The 24,982-nt window shown below is 39.1% G+C and overlaps 6 protein-coding genes across 8 annotated transcripts; 3 read left to right on the top strand and 3 right to left on the bottom strand.

The window, feature by feature from the left end:
• Window positions 1-287: 287 nt before the first annotated feature.
• Window positions 288-11,574, bottom strand: LOC126372759 (aprataxin and PNK-like factor). 2 transcript variants are annotated; one of them, XM_050018635.1, is made up of 8 exons: window positions 11,094-11,568; window positions 10,643-10,714; window positions 9,920-10,162; window positions 9,320-9,548; window positions 8,715-8,908; window positions 7,778-7,917; window positions 7,072-7,247; window positions 288-876 (listed from the first exon to the last, which is right to left on the bottom strand). In XM_050018635.1, the coding sequence occupies exons 1-8, from the start codon at window positions 11,187-11,189 to the stop codon at window positions 647-649; spliced, it is 1,380 nt and encodes a 459-aa protein (XP_049874592.1). In that variant the 5' UTR covers window positions 11,190-11,568; the 3' UTR covers window positions 288-646. The 2 variants fall into 2 exon arrangements, with proteins under 2 accessions (XP_049874592.1, XP_049874593.1); XM_050018636.1 differs by lacking the exon at window positions 288-876 and adding an exon at window positions 6,266-6,401 and having other exon boundaries at window positions 11,094-11,574.
• Window positions 1,191-5,647, top strand: LOC126372770 (uncharacterized). 2 transcript variants are annotated; one of them, XM_050018648.1, is made up of 3 exons: window positions 1,191-1,503; window positions 1,814-2,807; window positions 4,219-5,647. In XM_050018648.1, exons 1-2 carry the CDS (start codon window positions 1,323-1,325, stop codon window positions 2,800-2,802), a joined length of 1,170 nt encoding a protein of 389 aa, XP_049874605.1. In that variant the 5' UTR covers window positions 1,191-1,322; the 3' UTR covers window positions 2,803-2,807; window positions 4,219-5,647. The 2 variants fall into 2 exon arrangements, with proteins under 2 accessions (XP_049874605.1, XP_049874604.1); XM_050018647.1 differs by having other exon boundaries at window positions 4,613-5,647.
• A 2,253-nt stretch (window positions 11,575-13,827) lies between the features above and the next one.
• LOC126372811 (oxysterol-binding protein-related protein 11) lies at window positions 13,828-18,526 on the top strand. Its single transcript, XM_050018713.1, has 5 exons — window positions 13,828-14,080; window positions 14,151-14,312; window positions 14,881-14,978; window positions 15,783-15,861; window positions 16,122-18,526. The coding sequence occupies exons 1-5, from the start codon at window positions 13,895-13,897 to the stop codon at window positions 16,233-16,235; spliced, it is 639 nt and encodes a 212-aa protein (XP_049874670.1). The 5' UTR covers window positions 13,828-13,894; the 3' UTR covers window positions 16,236-18,526.
• A 181-nt stretch (window positions 18,527-18,707) lies between these two features.
• LOC126372831 (uncharacterized) lies at window positions 18,708-19,077 on the top strand. Its single transcript, XM_050018741.1, has 2 exons — window positions 18,708-18,824; window positions 18,911-19,077. Exons 1-2 carry the CDS (start codon window positions 18,760-18,762, stop codon window positions 19,074-19,076), a joined length of 231 nt encoding a protein of 76 aa, XP_049874698.1. The 5' UTR covers window positions 18,708-18,759; the 3' UTR covers window position 19,077.
• A 1,523-nt stretch (window positions 19,078-20,600) lies between these two features.
• Window positions 20,601-24,952, bottom strand: LOC126372830 (uncharacterized). Its single transcript, XM_050018740.1, has 3 exons — window positions 24,822-24,952; window positions 22,330-22,413; window positions 20,601-20,868 (listed from the first exon to the last, which is right to left on the bottom strand). Exons 2-3 carry the CDS (start codon window positions 22,407-22,409, stop codon window positions 20,700-20,702), a joined length of 249 nt encoding a protein of 82 aa, XP_049874697.1. The 5' UTR covers window positions 22,410-22,413; window positions 24,822-24,952; the 3' UTR covers window positions 20,601-20,699.
• Window positions 22,433-24,797, bottom strand: LOC126372744 (serine/arginine-rich splicing factor 4). Its single transcript, XM_050018615.1, has one exon. The coding sequence runs from the start codon at window positions 24,552-24,554 to the stop codon at window positions 22,629-22,631; it is 1,926 nt and encodes a 641-aa protein (XP_049874572.1). The 5' UTR covers window positions 24,555-24,797; the 3' UTR covers window positions 22,433-22,628.
• Window positions 24,953-24,982: the final 30 nt, after the last annotated feature.

Consider the following 24,982-nt stretch of genomic DNA (forward strand, 5'->3'; position numbering starts at 1 on the left):
TACAATATAAAAAAAAACCGGCGTTGCTTGAAACGGGTTAGGTTAACGGTCGGGTTAGTGTCGCCGATCGTTAGTAAGTCCAATCATCCTATCAATAGGTTGAGATTAATTTCAAAAACTATTACTCATAGTGTCAGTCGCATGTCGATACTATCGTAGGTTAGAGTTGTCGATAGGCCTCTCGACAAAATCTCGATAGTTCAGCGACACTACTAGCCGCTGTTACTTCGCACACTCCTTGTAAACTCATTGTATGAGATGTAGTAGGGTAGAAAAGAAAATCAATATTACAGATCATAAATATATTTATCATTACATTTCGGCTACATGAACTGTACTGAACAATAGAAAAATAGATTAGATACAGAGACAAGTCAAACACTTCAAATCTTAACTTTTGTCATAGAATAAAAAAATATAGAACGCAAGGGTAACTCTCCGCCCCGCACCTATTCGTAGCTAGATTTACCTCACCCCCTCTGAGTCTTATTTTAATATTAAATGGCGGTAACCATGGAGTAAGAGGGAGCGCGCGCTGACTGTGTCCCGCTCGCACTTGTAAGTGCATTAGGCACATGGAATGAGATTTTCTTTGGAGTATCTGGGGTGTGCTTTCGTTCGGAAACTTGCAACTATTGTTACCGAGTCAATCGTCTTGTGTATTCTGGCTCTGACTTTGTGTTTCACTGTCGGGGACCCATTCATCAGACTCGTCAGTCTTATAAGGGTCTTCGTCTTCGCTCTCTGAGCCACTCCAACTTTGTACCCTCACAGTGTTCCGAGCCCTCTTCCCAGTGACAATCAGATTCGTATGCAGAAAGTCTTCTTCACTATCTTCATCCACTCTAATCTTTACCCGCTTTTTCCTGGCGGTCGCTATAAAACATAATTCTACTTATAAATAAACTTACGTTGGTAACTTGTCATTTTTTAAAATAGCAACATTAAAATTTTAAAAAATCACAGATAAAAAGAATTATACTTCATGCTTCGTCCTCGAGATTGGTACCTAGGATAAAGTAAGAATATTCACACATGTAGTAACGCCTAGTTTCTACCACTCTGATGCACTTAGTTGAGAGGGTGGAATGTTGTTTACATTTCCACATTTTTATAATTTGTTTGAGGGTATTTCTCTCTCCGTGCCGCTGGCTCGATCGTCGCGTCGGGCGGTCGTCATTCGCTTTCTAGTGCTCGACCACTCGTGATACTACGTAATACTTACTTAACAAAAGTAATAAAAACGTTAAAGTTTTACGCGTTTAGTATTCTAGTGTATACCACGTGACATTAATAGTGTATTTTGTGATTCCGCATAAAAAATGCCGAAAAGAAAACGTGCCAAATCCCCCGATTTGGATTGTATTTACAAAAAAATTAAACTACTAGAAAAACAAGTTCGTGAACATCGTAGTACCAGTAAACGGCGACATCGGGTCATCGAGTCTTCATCATCATCATCGTCGAGGGAATCTTCACCTGAACGAGTTCAAGAAATACAAGGTAACGACGTAATAAGTAAAATTGCATTAAACGGACAGGGAAGCCTGCGAGGCTATCTCGCCACGTTTTTTAATATCGGTTCGAGTTTTATTCTGTGTGAGTTCTACCTTACCGATAAAATACAAGGAATTTACTTGTAATTTTGCAATACCCACTTATTACATCAACCGGGTTGTGGTTAATTCTTTGCGAATTCTACTTCACCGAACAGAGCTATAAAGTCGGCTTGCGTCTTATTCTCTGGGAATATTATCTTGCCGCCTACGCTCCAAGTCACCACAAATACCTAACTACTCCCTACTCCTTTCAGGAGAGCTCTCGTCGTCAGACGATCAGACCGAGATGATTAATAATGACCTTCGGAATATCCTCGACGCCGCCTGGGTCGGCTGCAACCCCCCGGACAGGGAGGTTCCTACTGCTGCAGCGTTGCCGGACACCGCCACCGGTACCGCCGGCGCCGCCTTGATCTGCGAGCAGCCGCCCGCCGCGCCACACGAGGAAACCACCTCGGCTACTCAAGCTGAGCCTCTTGATCTTATGGACTGTCTGGATAGCGCCACAATGGAAATCCTAGGCGAAGATCCCACAGCCAAAATTGAATATGGTCCTTCAATCCACAAAGAAATCGCAAATCGATTAGAACATTTCGCCGTCTCAGGTATAGACAGAGAGCTTCGTAAAGAATTGAATAAGAAGTACCTGACCCCGGACAATTGTGTCCGGACGGGAGCACCCATGCTTAACGACGAAATTCGAGCTGCCTTGCCGGAGAGTGTCATCAAAAGAGACAAAATACTCCAAGCTAAGCAACAACAACTTGCAACGATAATATCGTGTTTATCTAGCACCATCACTGAACAAATAAATCAAAAAGAAAAAAATCACGACCTTCTTCAGAAATTGATGGATATGGGACGTCTTCTATGCGATGTGCAACACGCAGAGTCAATAGCTAGACGAAACTTCGCCATATATTCCGTTAAAAAGGAAATGAAGGACCACTTGGCACATACCAGCATAGACAAATATTTGTTCGGCGAAAATCTTTCAGAAGCATTAAAAGCTGCAAAAGCAGTCAATAAATCCGGTTCAGACCTTAAAATTCCAACTAAAACTCCCAAGAAAAACCAACCTCAAGCGTCAAAGCCGCAGACGTCAAAAAACTGGAAACAGCCGGCGCAAAGTCGCCGGCAGCAAACGCAGCAGAGGAGCCGAGAGACGACCTCTCAGCGCGGGCAGCACACCGCCTCGTCGAAGAGATCGCCGCCTCCGTCGAAGACGACCCGCCGCCGGTAGACACGGTAAGATACGCCGGTCAACTAGCTCTATTTTCTAAACAATGGGCTCGTATTACAAACGACCGAACAATCATTGATTGGATAAATGGATACAAAATAAGGTTTTCAAAACCAGTTGTCCAAAACCATGTACCTGATCCACCTACGTATAATAAATCTGAAATACAACATTTCGAGATCGCCATACGCGATTTACTTAATATTGGCGCTATTTCTGAATGTGAAGCGCACGAAGACCAGTTTTTATCTGGTATATTTTTGCGGCCTAAACCCAATGGCAAGTTTCGGTTCATATTGAACTTAAAAAATCTGAACAAATTTATTGAAACAGATCACTTCAAGCTTGAAGATCTCCGCACAGCGATCAAACTATTAACTAGAGATTGCTTCATGTGTACAATGGATTTAAAAGACGCCTACTTTTTAGTTAAAATACATGAAGATTCGAAAAAATACTTAAGGTTCCGTTGGGCTGGGAAGATTTTTGAATTTAATGTCTTGCCATTCGGTTTAAACACCGCGCCGTATGTCTTCACTAAAATTATGAAGCCAGTGTCCAAATTATTGCGACTTTGCGGCTATTTGTCCACAATTTATCTTGATGACTTATTTTTACTAGGCCAGTCCTATGATGAATGTCTTGACAACATAACCACTTCAGAGAAGTTATTATTAGCACTGGGTTTTAAAATAAATCTTGAGAAAAGCATTTTAACCCCTGCCACGACATGTAAGTTTCTAGGCTACATAATTAATTCTCATTCCATGACTATCAGCTTACCAGCGGACAAGCAGATGAACATAACAAAGGAGGTTGAGGAGTTTACACGTATCAGACGTTGCAAGATTAGGCGCTTTGCTCGCCTGCTGGGACTACTGATTTCAGCGTGTCCAGCAGTAGAGTACGGGCTGCTATACACAAAGGAACTGGAACGGTGCAAGTTCCTCAATCTCAAAGCCGATGACGACTATGAGAGGTTGATGAATATTCCTAGTTCGCTGCTGCCAGACCTTCAATGGTGGCTGCGAGCATTGGCGAGACCGTCACACAGAATTAAAGACGACTCTTATGCTCTAGAAATCTATTCTGACGCCTCAACGACGGGATGGGGCGCAGCCTGTAACGGACAGACAGCTAGTGGCCAGTGGTCGCAGGCCGAACGACAGCAGCACATCAATGTCTTAGAACTCTTGGCTGCTTTCTTCGCGATAAAAGTTTTTGCCAAAACTTACTCCAATTGCCAAATATTACTACGGATTGACAATTCGACCGCCATCGCATACATCAATCGAATGGGTGGGATTCAGTTTCCACACCTCACCAATATCAGTAGAAGTATTTGGCAATGGTGCGAGTTTAGAAAAATATTCATATTCGCTTGCTATATAAAATCAAGCGACAATCAAATTGCAGATGCCGAGTCTAGACGGAATCACCCTGACATCGAATGGGAGCTCTCGGACTCCGCATACAACACCATTGTTGAAAGGTTCGGTGAACCCAATATTGACCTATTTGCCAGCAGGTTAAATAAGAAATGTAATACATACGTGTCGTGGCATAGGGATCCCGATGCATACACAGTCAATGCATTCACCATAACGTGGACAAGTTATTTTTTCTATGCCTTTCCTCCCTTCGCTATTATTTTGAAAACTCTTAGAAAAATAATACTGGACAAAGCTACAGGTATCGTGGTTGTGCCCGCTTGGCCGACACAACCATGGTATCCTGTCTTTAGGAAACTATTAATATCAGACTGCGTAACCTTCGCCCCCAATGACCATGCGTTAATTTCTCATTCCAGCCACGAGAACATCCATCGCAACCTTACCCTGGTGGCAGGGATATTATCAGGGCAGCGCTGCTGCAACGAAAGGTTCCGCAATCTTCAATAGAAATAATGTTGGCCTCTATTTCGCGTACGTCATTTAAACAGTACGATACTTATTTTAGGAAATGGTACGATTATTGTACTCAGAATTGTATTAATGTGTACGAGGCGCCACTTCCTAAAATTATTGAGTTTTTGACAACAATTTTTCACAGCGGCGCACAGTACGGTTCGTTAAATAGCTGTAGATCAGCTTTAGCATTAATATTAGGTTGTGCAATCGCGGAAGATGACCGCGTTAAAAGATTTTTTAAAGGAGCATTTAGGCTCCGGCCACCGGCGCCAAAATATGACGTTACTTGGGACTGTAATCAAGTCCTTACAATGCTAGCCTCCTGGTACGCTAACGAAGAACTTCCGCTAGAAAAACTTTCTAGGAAGTGTTGTACCTTACTTGCCCTTGTTACAGCACATAGAGTGCAAACTTTATCCATGATTGACATAAAGAATATCGAAATCTTACCCACGCAAATTAGAATTAAAATTCCAGAATTAATAAAAACTTCCCGGATTGGAACCAAGCAACCAGTTTTGCATTTACCCTTCTTTCAGGAAAAAATTGAGATTTGCCCCGCAAACACTATAATTTCTTACTTGAATAAAACATCACCCATACGTAAATCTAGTAGACTTTTTGTAAGCTTCAAAAAGCCCCATAAAGCAGTAACAACTCAAACATTGAGTCGGTGGATTAAGACCACACTCAAAGATGCAGGAATTGACGTCTCTATCTTCACAGCTCATAGCACCCGCCACGCCTCAACGTCCCGCGCTCTACAACAAGGGGTAAGCGTTGACCAGATACGACAGACTGCTGGCTGGAGTAACAACTCCGCCACGTTCGCAAGGTTTTACAACCGGCACATTGTGAGCACGGACGATGGGGCGCTGGCGAGGGCTATTGTTAATCTATGAAACTTTTTTTTCATAATGTCATCATTTAATAACGAATTGCATAATTATATAGGAAAATTCTTGTACTTGTAAACGTATAAGTTGCTAAGTAATTGCCGAAATAAACAATAAGTTGATTCAGATACAAAAAAGGTTTATTTTATTAAACTTATTTTCTTAACAGCAAAATGTGATGTTTCCAAAACACTCTCAAGGTCTACATGTGTGAATATTCTTACTTTATCCTAGGTACCAATCTCGAGGACGAAGCATGAAGTATAATTAATGATTAAACGAACTTACCTAAGTGAAGTTCTATCACAATTATACGAATGCTTCGTCCGAAGAGATTGGTACCACCCACCCTCCCTGGATACCCAGCTGGAAGGTTTGGAAACATCAAATCTCAGGGAAATCACTCCAAACGAATGACGACCGCCCGACGCGACGATCGAGCCAGCGGCACGGAGAGAGAAATACCCTCAAACAAATTATAAAAATGTGGAAATGTAAACAACATTCCACCCTCTCAACTAAGTGCATCAGAGTGGTAGAAACTAGGCGTTACTACATGTGTGAATATTCTTACTTTATCCTAGGTACCAATCTCTTCGGACGAAGCATTCGTATAATTGTGATAGAACTTCACTTAGGTAAGTTCGTTTAATCATTAATTAAATTCAGAACTCGTAATCGAAGTCGACACTGTCTCCGTCTGAGTCCTCGACTTGGAAATGATCGTCGTAGAAGTTAACAGAGTGGGCGTTTATGTAGTAAATGTTGCCGTGTCTCTGGACTACTTGCATACCTGCAAATTGAAGGAAAATTGAGGTTTCAAAGTCAACATTTTCGGTAACCAGTTTAGGTATTTATATCCGAAGATAACACAGTAAGTATTATTTTTTTATTAATGTGGTGAGGTTTGCGTTTTACGACGATCTTACCTGACGGTAAGTGAAAATGTGGCCTAAGTTGATACACTCTAGTTTTGAGGAAGACTTAATAAGCAGTGGGGGCGAACTACTACGCTACGGCAAAAATAATAAATAAGTAAAATTCCATGTTTATTTAACTGTCGTCGAAAGTGACAACAATGCGAAAGCATACAATGGAAAATACATGCCCGATAGTAGGTATCTTAACTAATATTAAAACCAATGACCTTGTTGCTTGGCCTTTAAGCCACAAGTTAGATCTATCAAAGTACAGGAGCCAGTGTTGTGACGTTCACTAGCATAGTGATGTATCAGTAATCAGTAGAGATTAGGCCGATTTTGTATAGAACGGCAACTCCCCGCTCCCCACCAGCGGCTGAGCTAAGGTTTACCTCAACCCCTCGGTCTTACTTTAGTCTTCAACAGTATGGGCGTCAGATGTCACACAGACAGATGCGCGTGTACGATAATGTCAATGTGAAGTGTCTGTGTAAAACGAGGTATTTTTGTATGAAGTGTCCGGGGTGTGGTAGCGTGTCGCACCTGGTCTGTGGAGCGGCGGCGCGGGCGGCGCGGCGGCGGGCGGGTGGTCGTGCAGGCGCCAGTGGCGCGGGTCGCGCTTGCGGCACCCCGCGCCCCACGGGCACACGCCGCGCTCGCCCGCGCCCCAGTCCGCGTCGCACGGGTGGGAGAACTGCGCCTTATGCGCTAGGTTCTTCCTGCAAACCGTACGGTGTCTTTTCTCAACCAACTTCACTTAGCCTGTCACTATAATGATTAATCGTATCCATATCACGTTGCCCTGCGAGAACTGGAAGACCTCTGAGTTTGATTTCCATAAGAGAAATCAGAATCATTTATTCAACGTAATTATCATGGATAAACTTGTTGAAGGTCAATGTAACATTTTTGAATTTACGTCATTTCGCAAGGTGTTATGGCTGAGGACATTATCAAACCCCCGATACCGACCCCGCCGGCGTGGTCGACGATTCTCCTCGTTCAGCGCTTATCGCTATCGGCCCACTAGAATCGATGAAACGTTCCAAATATAAACCCTCTCAATCAGAGGTCAGCAACTGGATATCCTCAGGCCAGTTGGTCTTCGATTTTATACCGGGTGAGAGCCGTTAGAGCTCCCCATTGAGTTAATGCCATCAACGACAATCCTGGTGGATAAGTCACCTTAAAAATTAAATCAATAATGGGTCATTAACCTTAAAACTCACGCGACAAGAATTAAACTTACCTATAGCAATTGGCTCCATACATGCACCTTTCACGTCCCGGCCCCGGCGCCGCTGGTGCGTTAGCTTTGTCCGGCGAAGGCGGCATCGCGTTTTTGTTATTAGCGTCGCCATTACCATCAGCATTACCGCTGCAACTTGGCTGCAAATTAAATTAACACAATGCAAGTCAGGTAAACAAACCAGTTCAGCATTTGCGGCACGGTGACCGCGTCACGCGCGACACGAGTTATATCGTGGGCTTCGACTAATGGCCGTATGACGTCTATAGATAGTATACGCTGCGTCATTTGGTCAAAACCCTCGATATAATATGTGCCGCGCGCGGCTCGGTTGCCATGCCATAGAGGCAGCCAATCAGCTCGCGACACTAAACACTTCAGGACCCCGATACCGACCCCGCCGGCGTGGTCGACGATTTCCCTCATTCAGCGCTTATCGCTATCGACCCACTAGGGTCGATTAATTCTCTCAAATATTTTTCCTCTCAGACGACGCCCTGAGCCGAGGTTCGCGCCCAACTGGGCACCCTCAGGCCTGTTGTCTTAAACGTTGTACCGGGTGAGAGCCTTCAGCGCTCCCCATTTGTCCGGCCAAGTAGTTAATGCCATCTGCGGCAAATCTACAATAAGTCACGTCAAAAAAAAAAAAAAAGGCTCGGTTGCCGTACAGACTCAGCTGGATTAAAATTCGCTCAATGAGGGTTTCGTATCAACACACAAATTAGTGCCATGAATTTGCAAAAAAAAAATGGCTGAGCTAAGTTTACCCCACCCCCCTCGGTCTTACTTTAGTCTTCAATCGTATGAGGCCAGACGTCACGTGTACGTCGATGTGTAGTATCTGTATAAAACGAGGTTATTTGTATGAAGTCTCCAGAGTGTGGTTTGTGTATAATTAATTGTATAATGTTATTTACGATATCAAAAACTCCCTTACCCCCTGATCTCCACTAGGGCCCGGTTTCGCATCTGGCTCCTGTTTAACATCCACTGGTTCAATCTTCACCTTCTTAACACCTTCCTTCGAGTCTTCCGGACTATGACACCTCTTGGGCGGAGACGGGTCCGCCTTCACCTCTGGTGGCGGTGCATCAAGGGGATAGCTTTCAGTTGCCGAGTCGTTTTGTGGTGCTGATTACAAGGAGGTGGAAAAGTATTTTATTTGAAAAAAAAAACATTAAAAAAAAGTTCGATTGTATAGTAGATAATTTTCAAGGTCAATAGGCTAGTTTCCAACTAGTCAAATTTTGTCAAATGAGTTACTCTTTACTAAATGTCAAAACACGAAATTACTATGGAATTTGTATGAAAAAGCACTGGCGTCATAGAAAAACGTGATTAAATGTCGGACTTTTTATTACGTTTTTCTTGATTATAATTCATAAATAAGTTAAATAGAAAAAAAATATTATTTTTCTTTACTTTTATGTGTTGTTTTATTTATTTATTTAGTAATCAGAATTTCATAACTTATCTTGAACCTAGTACACGATCCAATTATCAATAGTTCAGCAGCAGTACAAGCCAGTAATGAATACTTACGTATCAAAGGTGAGGTATTCCCAACAGACTGTGTGGTCTCTCTCGGCGTCAATGACGGCGACATTTGCTGCAGCAAAGTAGGCGACCCGGCTTGTATTAACGATGGTGATTGTGAACCTTGCATTTGAGAACCCAATACACTCTCATTTAATTCTACATTCAAAAACTCTGCATCATCACAATCATCCATTTCATTTGTTACGTTGTCAGTATTGGGTGCTGGGATTGTCTGAAAAGGCATGCAGTGTTTGTAAGTATGTAGTTGCACTAGAGCTTAAATTTTTATCCACTGGGGCTCTTGTTTATTTGACTATACAGGATGTTAGTGACATCGTAACAAATACTGAGGGGGATGATTCAGACCATGATTCTGAGTTGATATCAAGTGAAATTTTCCGTCGCAATTTTTTTTTTTTTTAATTTTATTAAATTATTTTCAATGCTATACTTGTGTGACGAAAAGTTCCACTTCATATCAACTCAGAATCATAGTCTGAATCATCCGCCAAAGTTTTCGTTACGATGTCACTAACACCCGGTATTTTTGTTTATTAGTGGCATGAAGTATTTTTAGATTACTAGAAAAAGTTCTCTACTAACCTGATTGACCTGGGTGTCTGCAGACCTCTCACTGTTAATATCAGTACTCTGTGACTCATCCTCACAAGCAATATTCGGTGGATCTCCAAGGTCAAGTCCTGCACAGTGAAGTATTTCGTACCAATATGTGTTTGGTAGGAGACCAAACTTATCACCGTTGGCCAAATTGACAACACAATTCTGTTTCAGAACTGCAGTCTCTTCTGAATTCTTTTTGACGTAGAAACATGGGTTTTGATGGAGCTGTAATGTGTTGTTTTATTTATTTGTCTGTTCAGAAACATAACTGGTAGAGGTACATCAATCGTAAGACGGAGTGAGTCGTGTGAGTGAGTGTGATGCTTCACCGAGCTTCCTATTAGACCAATGTGATAGGTGGTGAACAGTTTCACCATCTATAATGGTTAAGCCAAATGGTTTCAGAATGTATTTTTTCTACATTAGATTACGCAATTTTAAGACAGAGTATTATTATTATTAGGTATTCTAGGAAGCTAGAGGGATTTAGGTAGTTTCTCATAAGGTAAAATAGTGGTCAACTGCAATCCTGTTAAAATTTAAAAAAGTTATATACAGGGTGTTATCGTAACGAATACGTACTTAGGATGATGATTCAGACCATGATTCTCAGTTAATATCAAGTAGAAAATTTATGTTTTTTTTTTTGTTTTACAAACTTTCTGTGTTTTTTTCGCTAACACCCTGTATAAATTTTATACTTACAGCCTTTATACTGATGGCATCATCATTAACTTCTATCTCGCCATGCTTCCTTGAAACTCTTTTGTCATCACACTGTAAATAAATCAAATATGTTGAGACTTGTAAAGGTTTTATTATTTCTAGAAATAAAGCAGTGATTTTGTTTATACATATAACATTTTTAATCAATGGGGCTGGCATAACAAACTTAAATAAAAGATTTAAAAAAAAATCTATTGGACATACTTCTAAAAAGTAGTAGGTATATATTTTTAAAAAGCAATACTAACGATTTACTAAAAGAATTAATAACATTAAGGAAATACCTATGAGTCATATTTTCTATTACGATATAGTTGCGTTGTTTACATGACCTTGATACATAAAGTGGGCCATTTCACTTATTGATAACGTGCAATCTACCCATAACGTATCAGGGCACACATCTGACTAGAGTCATACTAAAACTTACCTCTAGGAGCTTTCCTCTTCCTATCAAGTGTTTACCAGAGGGTAACAGAATTTTGCAAGGTTCTTCCGTGTCGGTCCTGACAAGTTTGAATACCATTGTCAAGCTGCACTTTATGCGGTCATTATCATTGAGTTTAACTTTTTTCTGTGTACTTCGCAACAAAATTAAAACGAATTTAAAAAAATAATCAGATAAACTGACGATTTTTTTTTTTTTTGTTTTGGTTTTCCCCGAAGGGTAAGGCAAAGGGAACTATGCCCATACAGCCATGTCTGACGTATTTTTTTTTCTTGATGATTAATGAAATGATGAAAGGTGATGATGATGAAACCTAAGCCCCCACCCTCGGAGTAGACTCCTACTCCGAACCCCAAACGAATTAACTCAAAAGTCCGCATAAACTTTTGAGTTATGAAGCGGCTTCCCGGCACGAAGCGAAAATAGGCAGATACACTTTGTTTATTGAATACTCCAATATAATAACACTCGCGAATATCTTCCGACTAACTAATGCGATCATTAACCACAAAACACCACTTCGTATTAATTATTTAGATTACTCAATGAAGAAAGCAACTGTCCCGTTCCCGTTTCCCGCCGAAAAGCCGATAAACTGACGAAACAGCAAAGACCTTGTATAGAATAGACGGATAATATTTTAGAGTGACGATCAAACTATCACAGCTCTCTTTCTTCCCTATGGCAACAATCTCTGTGGAAAAAAGAAACAAACATAGACAAACACCGCTGTCTAGAACGTCAGTGTTTACCGTTTTGAGATGTTGTGGTAGTCAGCTGGATACCAAACCTGCCGTTAGTTTTTTGGTGTTTTGGGACATTATTTTAACTTTTTATATAAACAATCTGTGAAATAGTTATTCATTATGAACCATGGCTTGCGTAGCTATTGGTTGTGAGAGTAGAATGGGTGTTATAATGGAGAACGATCAAACAATGTCTCACCATGGGTAAGTTATCGACCACATAATACATGTTTGTGTGCAAGAAATACATTACGTGGTCTGGTTTTTGTAAAGTTTATTGAGCCCTAAGCACGATGCAGACGCATATTTTCAGCAAAGCCGTCACATTTGTACAAATAATTGATTTCACATTTTACGTTAATCAGCTTTGACAGATCATGTACCCAAAGTATTATAAGTAGTGTTGTCCTTTGATATCGATAACATAATATTATGTTTGAATGTAACATCTACATGTTGCGTTATTCTATTCACGTTTAATTTATTTTTCGACCTGTTTCCGATTTGGATGAAGATTACATAAAGATATTGTATTTTCCAGATTTCCTAAATATCCTAATTTACGAAACAAGAAATTAAGAAACAATTAGATTCAGACCATGAAACGAGATAATTCTCTCTTCTGAAGGACGCCTTCTCCTTATTTAAGCCTGTGCTAATTACATTTCGATGTATCTTGCTTTCTATCGAGCAGGATACCAAACAAAAATATTACATAGAGATGCAGTACCAACAATATTCACTCACATATCTCACATAAGGTGAGTTTAAGTTTAGTTATAAGTTTATAGATAAATTTGCAGCTATTTCGTTTTTGTATTCTACATTAGCATGAAAAAAATATTTCAATACAATACAAATATTCTCTATTGCACAAAATAATTAGTATGTCAGTTAAATATAGTAGTAGTCGTATTAAAATGATACTATAGTATATGTGGACTAGATGGACCGTCCTCGACCTCCTCGGCCATAACACCTTGCGAAATGACATAGATTAAAAAATGATAAATTGACTTTTAACAAGTTTGTCCATGATAATTACGTTGAATAAGTGGTTCTGAATCTGTCACCGCAACGTACGGTTCTTCTTAGGTATCTTTCTATCAGGGTACAAATAGGTATCGTTTTAACTAATTTACTTGTGGTTCTACCCACCCAGGTATGGATACTAGGTCGTTATTTCTGTATTTAATTAATCATTCAATTTGTAATGTATATTTTTTTAGATCTTGGACTAACATGAAATATTTAGCCAATAATAATGTCGATAAAGACATGGAACGGCACTAGTGGTTCTGATACAAAAACATATACTATAGGTACGTTTCTATAACAAACCCGCTACACGAGTACAAAAGACGTTACGACGATAGTATATTTATCTCTTTTTAACTTATGACGGCTCACATGAGTGCGAAAGACAAAACCTATGTTTTTCTTTCGTCTTAAATATGCTCCGTCTATTCTATACAAGGTCTTTGCGAAACAGCGACGAAAATCTGTCAAAACAAAACAGGTATTGTTCGTTACGTAAGTGATAAAAATTTAAGTGAAAATTCTATTATACGTATCTTAAGTTAATAGTGATAAATCAATTATTTTTTATCACTTTCTCTTAAAATAGGATGAAAACATAAGTGATGCTACTTATGCTTTCATAATTGTAGAAATTATAATTTTAATGTCTTTGAATAAGTTTTGTTGATGACGATGATGATGAAACGAATAGTATTAGTGTAGTGACGTCATTGTTTGACAACGCGTTTTGTTGGTCTTTGTAAAACTATTTTACAGTAGTAAAGACAATTAATAAAATAATTCTAAAAATAAATAAAACGTAATTTTTTGATGTTATGTTATAAAATACTATAGTTATTATATTAAATGTTTTTAATTTCATCAAGACTTAAATATTTTTATCGAATTAAAATAAGGTTTCAAATTTATAACGAAACGCTGTCGTAAAATTTTATAGTAATTTGTCGATTCTGTGATTTTGTAAATAAATATTTATTTCGTGAATATTAGGGTATTATGATGAAGACGACTGGTCTGGGGTCTCATCGGCCTCTCTCTGGGCAGCTGTATAAGTACACCAATGTCGTAAAAGGTTGGCAACAGCGTTGGTTTGCGGTCGATCCTGAAACTGGTGTTTTGTCTTATTACCTTTTTGATGGGCCTGGAGACACAATACAACCTGGACAGCCTGCCCGGGGCGAGGTAAATCTTTATCACACAAATTCATATAAGTATGTACAGTGCAAACAAACTATTCTATGGTCACTTACAGGCACACCTAGCAGCAGCAGTGATCTGTCCAAGCGATGAAGACTCTCGGACATTTACCATCAATTGTGCGTCAGGCGACATGCTGAAGCTACGCGCCACAGATGCCCGGGCGAGGCAGGAGTGGGTCAATGGCCTCCGAGCTATTGTTGAGATACACACTAAGGTAAGACCTCGTCTATTCATTTACATCTCAAAACTTATTCTAAAACATAGTCTTTGAAGATAAACAGTGAATTATTCATCACATAAACAGCTTATTACATGTGACTATATTCCCAAATTGGGGTAGTGAGAGGTAATCAACATCATTATGAACAACAGCCTATCTTTACTATCCCACAACTAGGCATATGCAGGGGGTATATTGAGTACACACTTTACTATGTTGAATTAATATTGAGCATACATCTTATAGGCCATAAGAGAAGCAGGAGGCAATTTAAAGAGTGGGCCGATGAAATAATTTCAATGGCTGGAAACACTAAGACCTGGACTAGATAAGTGCACAAAAAAAAGAATAGAGAAAAATGGAAGAGCCCTTTGCCCAAAGGCACACAGATTGGTTACCATAGATCATAGATTAAGGAAAAACCTTAAAATGTAATTTCTATGTCTGATAAAAGGCTATTAATAAATAAATACATTATGAATAATTGTTACTTTATATAACAAAGATTCCATAATGGTGGTATGCAGTCACCAATATCAATGTTTCTGAAATGCACTTCCAGGCTATGGGAGCCAATCCCCCACTTCAACCACGCGAGCAGCTTGCAGTCCACGATGCCATGGCATCAGCCAGGCAACAGTTGCAGTCCACTGAACTAAGGTAATATCATCATCATCAATTTAAGAGCCATGTTCTTGTTGGTGTAGCATTCTCCATTCTTTTCTATCAAAGGTGAATTCTTCCACTTTCTTATAAGACACGACATTCATTTTTTCTTTAATCTCTCCCTCTTTTTAAGGTAATTTTATATGCATAATGAATAATAATATATGTATGTATGTGTGTGGGTGTTATGTGTATGTATGTATGTACTTTATGTATTCTCGTAAATAAATATGATTTTATAAATAAATAATTTAACTGACTTTTTAGTCCATTACAGGAAATAAAATACATTCAAAAATACAAACAAAATAACATGAAATCAAAATGGTCTACCCTTATCTTTATGGGGCTTAGCTTACTTTTAGAGATCCATACTGAAATGGGACACTGGTTGACTAACCAACCAACATCAATATTTTTTTATTGCATAAAATAATAAATTCAGGACATGTACAGACAAACAAAACAAGCACAATATGCGGCCTTATTGCTCAACATCAATTTCTGCCAGGCAACCTTAGGGTGAAAGAAATCAATTGTTTGCCTTGTCTTCTATTTTTTCAAAGTGGTACCTATTAAAAATATAACAGAAATGAAGGGATATACCTGTCTATAGGAAAATATTTCCATAAAAAATGTGGTATTTAGTATGTAATGTGTGTATATTTTAATGTTGTAAATGTATATGTGTTTCGTAGATTTTACCTAAATAAACTTTTTTATTATTATTTTTAATCTTCATTTGAATATTTTCATATAATAGACCCATCTTTAGTATGTATGTAATTTTATTTTCAGTGATGCAGCTTTAGCAAGGTGTATTGAATCGGCAGAGTCGCCGTTTCCTCATACTGATCCTGACTTACTACTACTAAAGGTATATAACTAAATAGAACATCAATATCCATTTCATAACATATACATATACAGCTTTACGGGCGTATTAGTTTTCTAGTGGTGACTTTTTCTGTTTATTTCGGTTGTATCATGGCCTACACAGATAGAAATACCTTCGCATTTTTAAGTTCGAAATTCGAATTTTCTTGTTTTCTTTTTTAGGGGCCTTTGCCGTGCAGTGGGATGGTGTAGTGTAGGCTAGAAAATAATAATTAAAATGAATAATAATTTATTTTCCAGGCCACTTCAGCAGCTAGCATGCAATGCCTTCTCCAATGCTTAGGCATCTTACATCGGCAGCAACAATACGCCACACTCAGCATCACCGGGAAAAATATCGACGAACATCACTAACCAGTAACCACGTATCCATCGATGTTGGTGTAAAGAATCTTCTCTTATTAGGGGCGAAGTTTAGGCTGTTCTATATAGTATAGTGGTGAGGAATTAAACTCTAGAATTTTCGATGTAAAGCTAGAGTTCTGGGGGGTTAAAATGGCCACATCGAAGCAATTCATCTAAGAAAGCAATATTGCAATTTGACATTTGTTTGCATTGCGCACTTACTTTTATATGCGCAAATGTCAAATAGCAACATTGCTTTCTTAGATGAATTGCTTCGATGTGGCCATTTTAATCCCCCTGTAGATATTAAACTCGTCTTCTTTAGGAATAGCTAGGTAGTTATTCGGACACCGGAAGTCATTATCATTACCGTTAACGCAAAAATATCCTAGAGTCTTTGGTCTTTTTATAAATTAAATATCCAGTAGGAAATTAAATTGGCGACATAAGTTTGAGAATCTGCCTACAACGTACCTTCGTACTTCAGCATTTACTAGTTACATTGTTATAAAAAGTTATTATGTAATACGGATTTGCCGATCTACAAATCGCAGTTCTACCATATTCTACGAACCAATAGGAAGCATCAATTCCTGACGTTCCGTCCGCTTCGGTTCCACTTCAGTTGACGTGTTCCCTTAGGGCGTTTTCATACTACATTTGATCCGAATCCGATCAGAAGATTCTTGGTGTCAAATTATGGTGGTTGTCTGAATCGGCACCATTATAGTTCTACATACAACCACTTGGACGTACTGTGAAAGCTCTCTCACCTTTGAGAGAAGCGATTTGACGATGTTCTAAATGATAATAACTAGGTTATGCAAAGAATGGTGCTAATTCCTGTAAATACCATCTAATTTTATTTTAGGTTATATCTGTCATTTTCTTATCCGCCGAAAAGGAAAGGGACGGGTAATCGACAAGTATAAAATTTATGGAACACACGTCAATTTTAAGCACAAATCTAAAACAACCGTCTAAAAATTCGCCCGGGTTATTCATTTATTTACTCATTCTTCCTAAAATTAAGAGCTGTCAATCATCCGTCCCTTTCCTTTTCGGCGGATAAGAAAATGACAGGTATAACTTAAAGTAAAATTAAGAGATGTCTGCAGGAATCGGGGCCAATGTCAGGTTAAATATTGGTATGATGAGCAATGTTTGTTTTCGCAACCGTCACTTTACTACTGTTTTATTGACGACTATAAACCAGTTTTTATTTTTGTATTGAATGCCTGTGTAACCATGCAACAACTTTGTGTATAGATGAATGGTAAAACTTTTATTATGTGACTCTTAGGGTTGAACTACATTTGGCCGCACCATCGCACTTTCCTATACTTCTATCTATTTCTGTTTCTCAGAAACGTCATTTCCTAGAGCGAGATAATGCGACGGAATCGAGGAGGTAGCCGGCGACCGGATTGACTTTATCTCGCTCTAGAAAAGGTCGGTTCTGAAAAGGATAGAAGCATAGGAAAGTGCGTTGCGGTGCTGACAGGTGTAGTTCAACCCTTATGCGATGCATCGAACACAATGCGTCTGGTGTAGGTATAAAACTCAAGGTGAATTCGTGGCCCCTCCCACAAGTCTCACCCGATGTATTGTTTATTTTACTGACACTAGGGTTGATGGTTGATGAAGTTGGTACTCCACCTCAAAACCCACACGATAGAAGAAGATTTATTCTACTACCCGTACCCGACGCATCGGGCTCGATGGATCGCGTAATGTAAATAGGGCCTTTATGAGATTTATCTTAACCCCTCAACCTATGCTTTTAAACATTTTAACACAATTTTCTGTATTTACCAAATATGTAAATACCTAGTGACAATTACATTGAAGTTACTTGTATGTAAATATTTTTAAAACGAGATTATTTGGATGTATGTACTTAAAATTTAGAAGTAACATATCCAATTTAATTGAATATATACCTATGTATATTCTGTTTAATAATAACGAAAGAATTATATCAATAATTCGTTTCAGTTTACTAGACCAGTTCACTCTCCCTATATTTGTAGAATCTGTGTTGAGTTGGAAACAACTTAGTATTTTATAGATGACAGAGAATTTTCAAGCATCTTTTTTCTATATAGTGATCCTAATCCATTACAAATTCATTACTTTGCTGGTGCTAACTGGAATATTTTTTAAGTCTTTGTTTTTACCTGCTTCTAGTACCTACCTATGTAGAGCAGCTTATTTGTATGAAAAATGATACCTTTATAAAAATTCCAGTAATATAATGTAAATTATATTAATAAGAATAAATTAAATCTTAAAATTAACTTTTTATTTATTATTATTACGCCGTTAGTGCATACAACCTTTTCACAATAGCCATTTTCGATTTTTAAAAACTACCCATTTGTTTCTTGACTTAAGCATTTTGATTTTGAGCATTCTTTTGTTTTTCTTGTCGCGTCAAGTATGAAAATATTACGGAATTTCTAAATTGTTTTACAATTGTGTTTTAGATATATTTTTCTACTTATTAAAATCACACCTACAATAATTCAATATGTGTGACCAGGAATTCAGGACTCTACGAATTGACCCTCGCTATCCATTTCAAAATCAGACTAAGTAAGTATTCTATTCTGTATTAATTCTGCCCAGCCTGATTAGACAACGGGTGTGAAATGTGTATAAAAACTGTAATTATTTTCCAGGGCGTGTTACGACAACTATTGCGACTACTACAAGTGCAGAAGACTGCTGGGAGACGTGATGGACTGCAAAATATTCAAGCGGTACTTCGAAACAATTTGCCCCAACTTCTGGATAGAGCATTGGGATGAACTTCGCGAGAAAGGCGCCTTCCCCGGACCGATATAACATTGAGCACTCAATAAACCAGATGTTGTAGAATCTTGGGCGGTTTAATTTGATCACTTTTCTATCCCCTATTGTCTAATTCCTGCCATAGCTATCATCCTATGGGATCTGAAAATGTTTAGGTAGGTTTCTATATTTCTACATTGACTTTCATTACGTGGGTAATTTATACATAGAGTTGAATCGATCGCATCAAGACTCACCGCGAGTGTCTTTGGTGGCTCACAAGTATGCTGGAGAAGAAATTTAAAGGTTCGGTATCGTACAGAATATATGGTCATATTCCTTAGGTACAGACATCTGGCTTGACCCTCTGGTCTTCGAAATTAACCAAACTAAAAATAAAATGTCCGTATACACAACAGGACCCTTCGTCTGATTCGATCGACAACCAGAGTTTCACTTTCGTAATATTTAGTACCTTCCGAGTAGTGTAAGAAAAATAATAGTACCTTTACAGTTAAACAAAAAACTTGAATTAATTTCCAGCAGGACCCTCCGTGGTTTGAAGGTCTTCGGACCATTGGTGTATATCCCTGTATAGCGGTGCATTAGTACCTTCAGATTATCTTCGTTTTCTTTTAAAACAAATATTAGTTTATAAGAAATAAATCTACAAAATTTTTATACTGCCAGCAGGACCCTTTTTTGTTTTGGTGCTTTCAGTCCAGACATTCATATTTCCTAGCAGCAGTATATTAGTACTTTTCAAAAAAATATCGCTTAATTAAAAAAAAAATGTATTAAAAAGTAATAAGACTGATTCTTTATCAGAGAAAATATTCTAACACTTTTATTTATGTGATGCAACCAATGATCTACTATGATCTTTATTAACCCACGCTGAACAACGTTTGATTGATAATTTCTATTGGTAATTGTAATTTTGATTGGTAATTGTAATTTTGATTGATAATTCCTAATGTAAATTTTTGTAAATATAATTTATTTTTTGTTATAATTTTCATTGTGTTTTCCTTTTTGACGATATCAAACTACGTACCTACCTAATATAACATGAAAACTGTTTTTTATTTCATTGGTTGCATCACATAAATAAAAGTGTTAGAATATTTTCTCTGATAAAGAATCAGTCTTATTACTTTTTAATACATTTTTTTTTAATTAAGCGATATTTTTTTGAAAAGTACTAATATACTGCTGCTAGGAAATATGAATGTCTGGACTGAAAGCACCAAAACAAAAAAGGGTCCTGCTGGCAGTATAAAAATTTTGTAGATTTATTTCTTATAAACTAATATTTGTTTTAAAAGAAAACGAAGATAATCTGAAGGTACTAATGCACCGCTATACAGGGATATACACCAATGGTCTGAAGACCTTCAAACCACGGAGGGTCCTGCTGGAAATTAATTCAAGTTTTTTGTTTAACTGTAAAGGTACTATTATTTTTCTTACACTACTCGGAAGGTACTAAATATTACGAAAGTGAAACTCTGGTTGTCGATCGAATCAGACGAAGGGTCCTGTTGTGTATACGGACATAAAAATAAAACTCTCACATCAACTTGTAATACACATTTTATTTTCCTAAATCACATTGACTCGCACTATGAAGTTGAATTGCATAAATTAACAAATAAGCTATACAGTTTTTTGAATTTAAATTCTGCCAGGGAAGGTACCAGCTTCGCGCTGGTCGTTCCACTTGGAGACCCACTCGTTGGGACACAGGGATGTGAAGACGCGCTTGAAATAGTAGCAGGGCTCGTACTTCTCACCGCGAACCTTCTGGCATCGGTGGAAGTCGAGGTAGCTCTGGTAGCAGTGTCTGGAATGTTAAGGTTTACGTGTTAGAAGGTACTTAGGTATACTGCTATCAAATTCAGGACGTTAAAAAACCAGGTCAAGAGTACTCAACTAGCGAGAATGCCTCAATTTGATGTGTCAGGATCGTAGTTAGTACACGCAATTCCGTGTTCTATACCTACCCCAATAGGATAATATAATTATATAGGGCAACTCATAAACTGCCTATATACGTCCCACTGCTGGGCACAGGCCTCCCCTCAATCAACCGGAGGGGGTATGGAGCATACTCCACCACGCTGCTCCACTGCGGGTTGGTGGAGGTGTTTTTACGGCTAATAGCCGGGACCAACGGCTTAACGTGCCCTCCGAAGCACGGAATCTCTTACTTTTTCGGACAATCAGGTGATTCAAGCCTGGAAACTCCTTACCAAACAAAGGACAGTCTCACAAAGTGATTTCGACAATGTCCCCATCGGAAATCGAACCCGGACCTCCAGATCGTGAGCCTAACGCTCTAAAGTAGGTCAACTCATGTATGTATATTCCCTCTACTTGGTTTAAGGTTGATTAATTTACGGCCTACGTACAGCAAATTCTAATGAATTCGTGTACGTAATTATACCTATTATGTGTGGTCATTATTATCATTATATTCTCTCTATTACGTCTTAAACACAACTTTCTGTACTGGACTTGAAGGTGATCAAAGAAAGCATAGAATGCGTTAAATTGCCTTTCGTCCAATTGCTTTGAGCCCTTTCTAATACGATGGGCTCATCATTCACCCTGCAAATTGATTACTAGTGGCTCTGTTCACCCCATTACGGATTACGGGCGTGACTTTTATAAATGCATTTTGTTTGTATAGCATATAATGCAAGTACTACGGTTCAACGTTTCGAACATAATAATGGCTTCAAGTCTTATTCAAGTAGGGGAGGTATTTATAGAACATCAAAATCCCATGTGATTCCTACTTTCTACCTAAAAGATACTCCGTGCGTACCTAGGTTATTGCTTGTAAATAGTGTGAATAATGTATTATGGAGGGCGTAAATAATGTACTATTTATTATATGTTGGGCGTGAATAATGTAGGTATTAATTAAGATATGGAAATAAACCAACGCTATTTACCCGTACCTAAATGGGAATCTAATAAGAAATTCTAAAAGTAAATCAGAAAGTATGTCTATTGTAATTTATATCTGTCAGTCACTACAGATACTTAAAAGGCTTGAGCTAAATCGTGGTAATAAATAGGTATTTCTATTAGATTCTATTACTAAATAATGTATTGTATGGATTACAGAAATAAGTCTTGTGTTGTATGTGGAATAATCTTGCTTTAACGATTGGAAAACAGCTGTGTATACCTCTTCCAACATGATAGTGTAGCGAGGTGCCTTTCGTAAACTTAATTCACCTGTCACTCTGCTTGCCTGATTTGCACTAAAGGAATAGAACATTCAAAAGTTTACCTCGTCTGGTTCGTGTTAGGGAACCGCGGGTCGAAGGGTGCGGTTTTGATGTCGGCGGGCGATTTGATCATCTCAGGCATTTTGCTGCAAACACACACACAAGCTTTCTCAAAATACTTTATTCGGAAATTCTGCATCACAATGGATGTGAAAGTAACAACTAAAAGTTCGGTTAGATAGACACAAAGAATAGAATACAAATATGTAATATGTATAAAATAAAGTGATAAATGATAACACGTAATTACACAGATGTCAATGATAACTTAATACTAAAAAAGAAATTATGTTAACTTTATTTATTTGACGAGTGGACGAGTCTTTCGCTCTTCCTCGCAGGAGGTTTCACGGTATTTCTTCACTTCCTGCATGTAAAGAGACCAAGCGTCTTTCGGCGTATTGTCAGCGTTTTGTTCATCTATGGCTTTGGCTTTCTTCACCATGCCAGTTTTCAACACTCGCCCACCGCGCCGCTTTCCGATAAAAGGTAACGGCTTTTTGATTTCTGGCTTCTTTTCTAGGTCCTCAATCTTTTTAGTCTCCTCCTGCATCTTTTTAAACATTTCTAAGAAACTGCCATCATTCTTTATTGGTATCGGAATGTTTTTAGATTTGGACGAAGATGCAGAGTTAATTAATACTTGGTCGGCAGTGGGTAACAGTTCTGCGAAGTTCGGGCCCTCCACTTCAGGAGGATCGCCGTATTCAATGTCATCGACTTTCGTGCTCTCTAAAGCACCCGGCGGCGGCTTCACTTCCTTCAGCGGTGATTTATCTTTTTGTTTCTCCTCTTGTCTGCTTCGGTGCAGTTTCCAGAATCGTTTTCTATCAGCGACAGTAAACTGTCCGCGACGTTCATCATCGGTTGGCGAAGCACTACGACTGCGAGAGTCAGATCCTCGGGATTTCGATCGAGATTTTGATCGGCTTGCTGATCTCTTTTTGCCTTTAGACTTAGATCTACGTCGAGATTTTGATCTACTTTTGCTTACAGAGCGGCGTTTTGAACGACTGTTCGAGCGCCGGGTGCGGCGCTTGGATTTAGACCGCGAACGTCTAGGGGATGCAGATGATCTGGAGGACCTCGAAGACGAGCGACGTGTTTTAGGCGAGTGCGAACGTTTACGTTTTGTAGATCGCGGGGAAGGCGATCTCGAGCGAGATTTAGAACTTGAAGAGTGGCGACTCCTAGCATATGATTTGGGAGGAGTCACAGAGCTATCTCGTGGCTTTCTTTTAGAGCTGCTTTGACTCTTATAGCTTCTTGAAGGGCTCACTTCAGAACGTTCAGATTTTTTGTAACTCTTAGGTGGAGTAAGTGAGGATCTATCAGAATCCCTGCTTCGTCTCTTTTGGGGAGTGGTAGAGTGCTCCCTTTTTTTTCTGGGAGGTGGTGTGTTATCTTCTCTGAGCCTACTGTCTTTAACTTTCACATTCTTACTAGAATGAGATTTTCCATCTTTGCTTTTTAACATTTCCTTCTCAGATCTCAGTCTGGGAGACCTGCTAGAAGATCTCCTAGGACTCAGGGAGTGAGATCTAGATCTTTTACTTTTCAAAGGTGGAGTAATAGAGTCACGTCTGCCACTTTTACCACCTCTCTTATATGACCTCTCAGATGAATCAGAAGACTCAGAATGCCTTCTCTTTTTCATCTCCTTTGAACGAGAATAAGATCTCGACCGTGAGCTAGAACGGTCACTAGAAGAGTATTTTCTTTTTGATTTTGCAGATTTGCTTCTGGAGCGACCTCTTCGACTCTCTTCATAGCTGCTATCTCTCTTTCTAGAATAAGCTCTTTCCCTCTTTTCATATGGCGATACACTCCTGGAATACGATCTTCGGCGGCGTTCATAGGACCGCGAGTCAACCGGTGACCGAGATCGTTCGCGTGGTCTCGGCGGGTATTCGTAACCACTCGCTGTAGAGGGATAAGCGGATCTAGAATCGGGATACTTGTAATAGTTTCCATCCTGCCTGGCGTAGTAATTGGAATCATAGTTGTAGCCGTAGCCACCATAGTTCTGGTATTCATAATTGGGTGGGTGGCCATACTGGCTGTAGCTGACGCCGGTCCAGGGGTCGGTGGCGGGCAGCGCGCGCTGGTAGGGCGCGTGTGCGGGGCCGGCGGGCGGCGCGGCGGGCAGCGGCGGCTGCGGCGCGTACTCCGCCTCAGCGCCCGGCGGCCCGCCGTCCCATGCGCCGCCCGTGCCTCGATACGACATACTTTCGCATAACCTGCGGCAGTTTGTAGGTACGCACACACCTACAAACAGAACAACTTTTTGGTGTAGACAACAACTCTACGCTCTTCGCTCGAGAAACGCCTTCACACATCGCTATTGATGTTTCGTAAATTTTTGTGACGAAGATCAACAAATTACGTAATCCGTAGCCGAAAACGCGGATAGTATTTCGATATGTCATGCGATATTAATAAAGTATGCAATATTGTGTGAGAAACAGTAATATACCTTTCCAATTATGCTCACCTTTTTTGATAATAAGCTTTTTCCTCAAATTTTATTCGTCAGAAAATGGCAGCGAACACATTCGCTTCACACAGTCTATAAACAATATAGAACTACAGAAGTGCTTGTTTATGCTTACACAGACAATAAAGCTGGCTGTTTATAAAAAAGTTTTCTTTGAA

Source organism: Pectinophora gossypiella, chromosome 14 (genome assembly GCF_024362695.1).
Source record: "Pectinophora gossypiella chromosome 14, ilPecGoss1.1, whole genome shotgun sequence".
Lineage (NCBI taxonomy): Eukaryota > Metazoa > Arthropoda > Insecta > Lepidoptera > Gelechiidae > Pectinophora > Pectinophora gossypiella.

Coding starts and splice junctions, on each gene's coding strand:
- LOC126372770 (XM_050018648.1), top strand. CDS start 1,323: ATGCCGAAAAGAAAACGTGCCAAATCCCCCGATTTGGATTGTATTTAC. Junction 1,504..1,813: donor ACGAGTTCAAGAAATACAAG/GTAACGACGTAA, acceptor TACTCCTTTCAG/GAGAGCTCTCGTCGTCAGAC.
- LOC126372759 (XM_050018635.1), bottom strand. CDS start 11,189: ATGGTATTCAAACTTGTCAGGACCGACACGGAAGAACCTTGCAAAATT. Junction 7,918..8,714: donor GCCCTAGTGGAGATCAGGGG/GTAAGGGAGTTT, acceptor TTTAATTTGCAG/CCAAGTTGCAGCGGTAATGC. Junction 877..7,071: donor GCCGCCGCTCCACAGACCAG/GTGCGACACGCT, acceptor TATGTTTTATAG/CGACCGCCAGGAAAAAGCGG.
- LOC126372811 (XM_050018713.1), top strand. CDS start 13,895: ATGATGAAGACGACTGGTCTGGGGTCTCATCGGCCTCTCTCTGGGCAG. Junction 14,081..14,150: donor GACAGCCTGCCCGGGGCGAG/GTAAATCTTTAT, acceptor GGTCACTTACAG/GCACACCTAGCAGCAGCAGT. Junction 15,862..16,121: donor CTGACTTACTACTACTAAAG/GTATATAACTAA, acceptor TTTATTTTCCAG/GCCACTTCAGCAGCTAGCAT.
- LOC126372831 (XM_050018741.1), top strand. CDS start 18,760: ATGTGTGACCAGGAATTCAGGACTCTACGAATTGACCCTCGCTATCCA. Junction 18,825..18,910: donor CCATTTCAAAATCAGACTAA/GTAAGTATTCTA, acceptor ATTATTTTCCAG/GGCGTGTTACGACAACTATT.
- LOC126372830 (XM_050018740.1), bottom strand. CDS start 22,409: ATGCCTGAGATGATCAAATCGCCCGCCGACATCAAAACCGCACCCTTC. Junction 20,869..22,329: donor CCTAACACGAACCAGACGAG/GTAAACTTTTGA, acceptor TTAACATTCCAG/ACACTGCTACCAGAGCTACC.
- LOC126372744 (XM_050018615.1), bottom strand. CDS start 24,554: ATGTCGTATCGAGGCACGGGCGGCGCATGGGACGGCGGGCCGCCGGGC.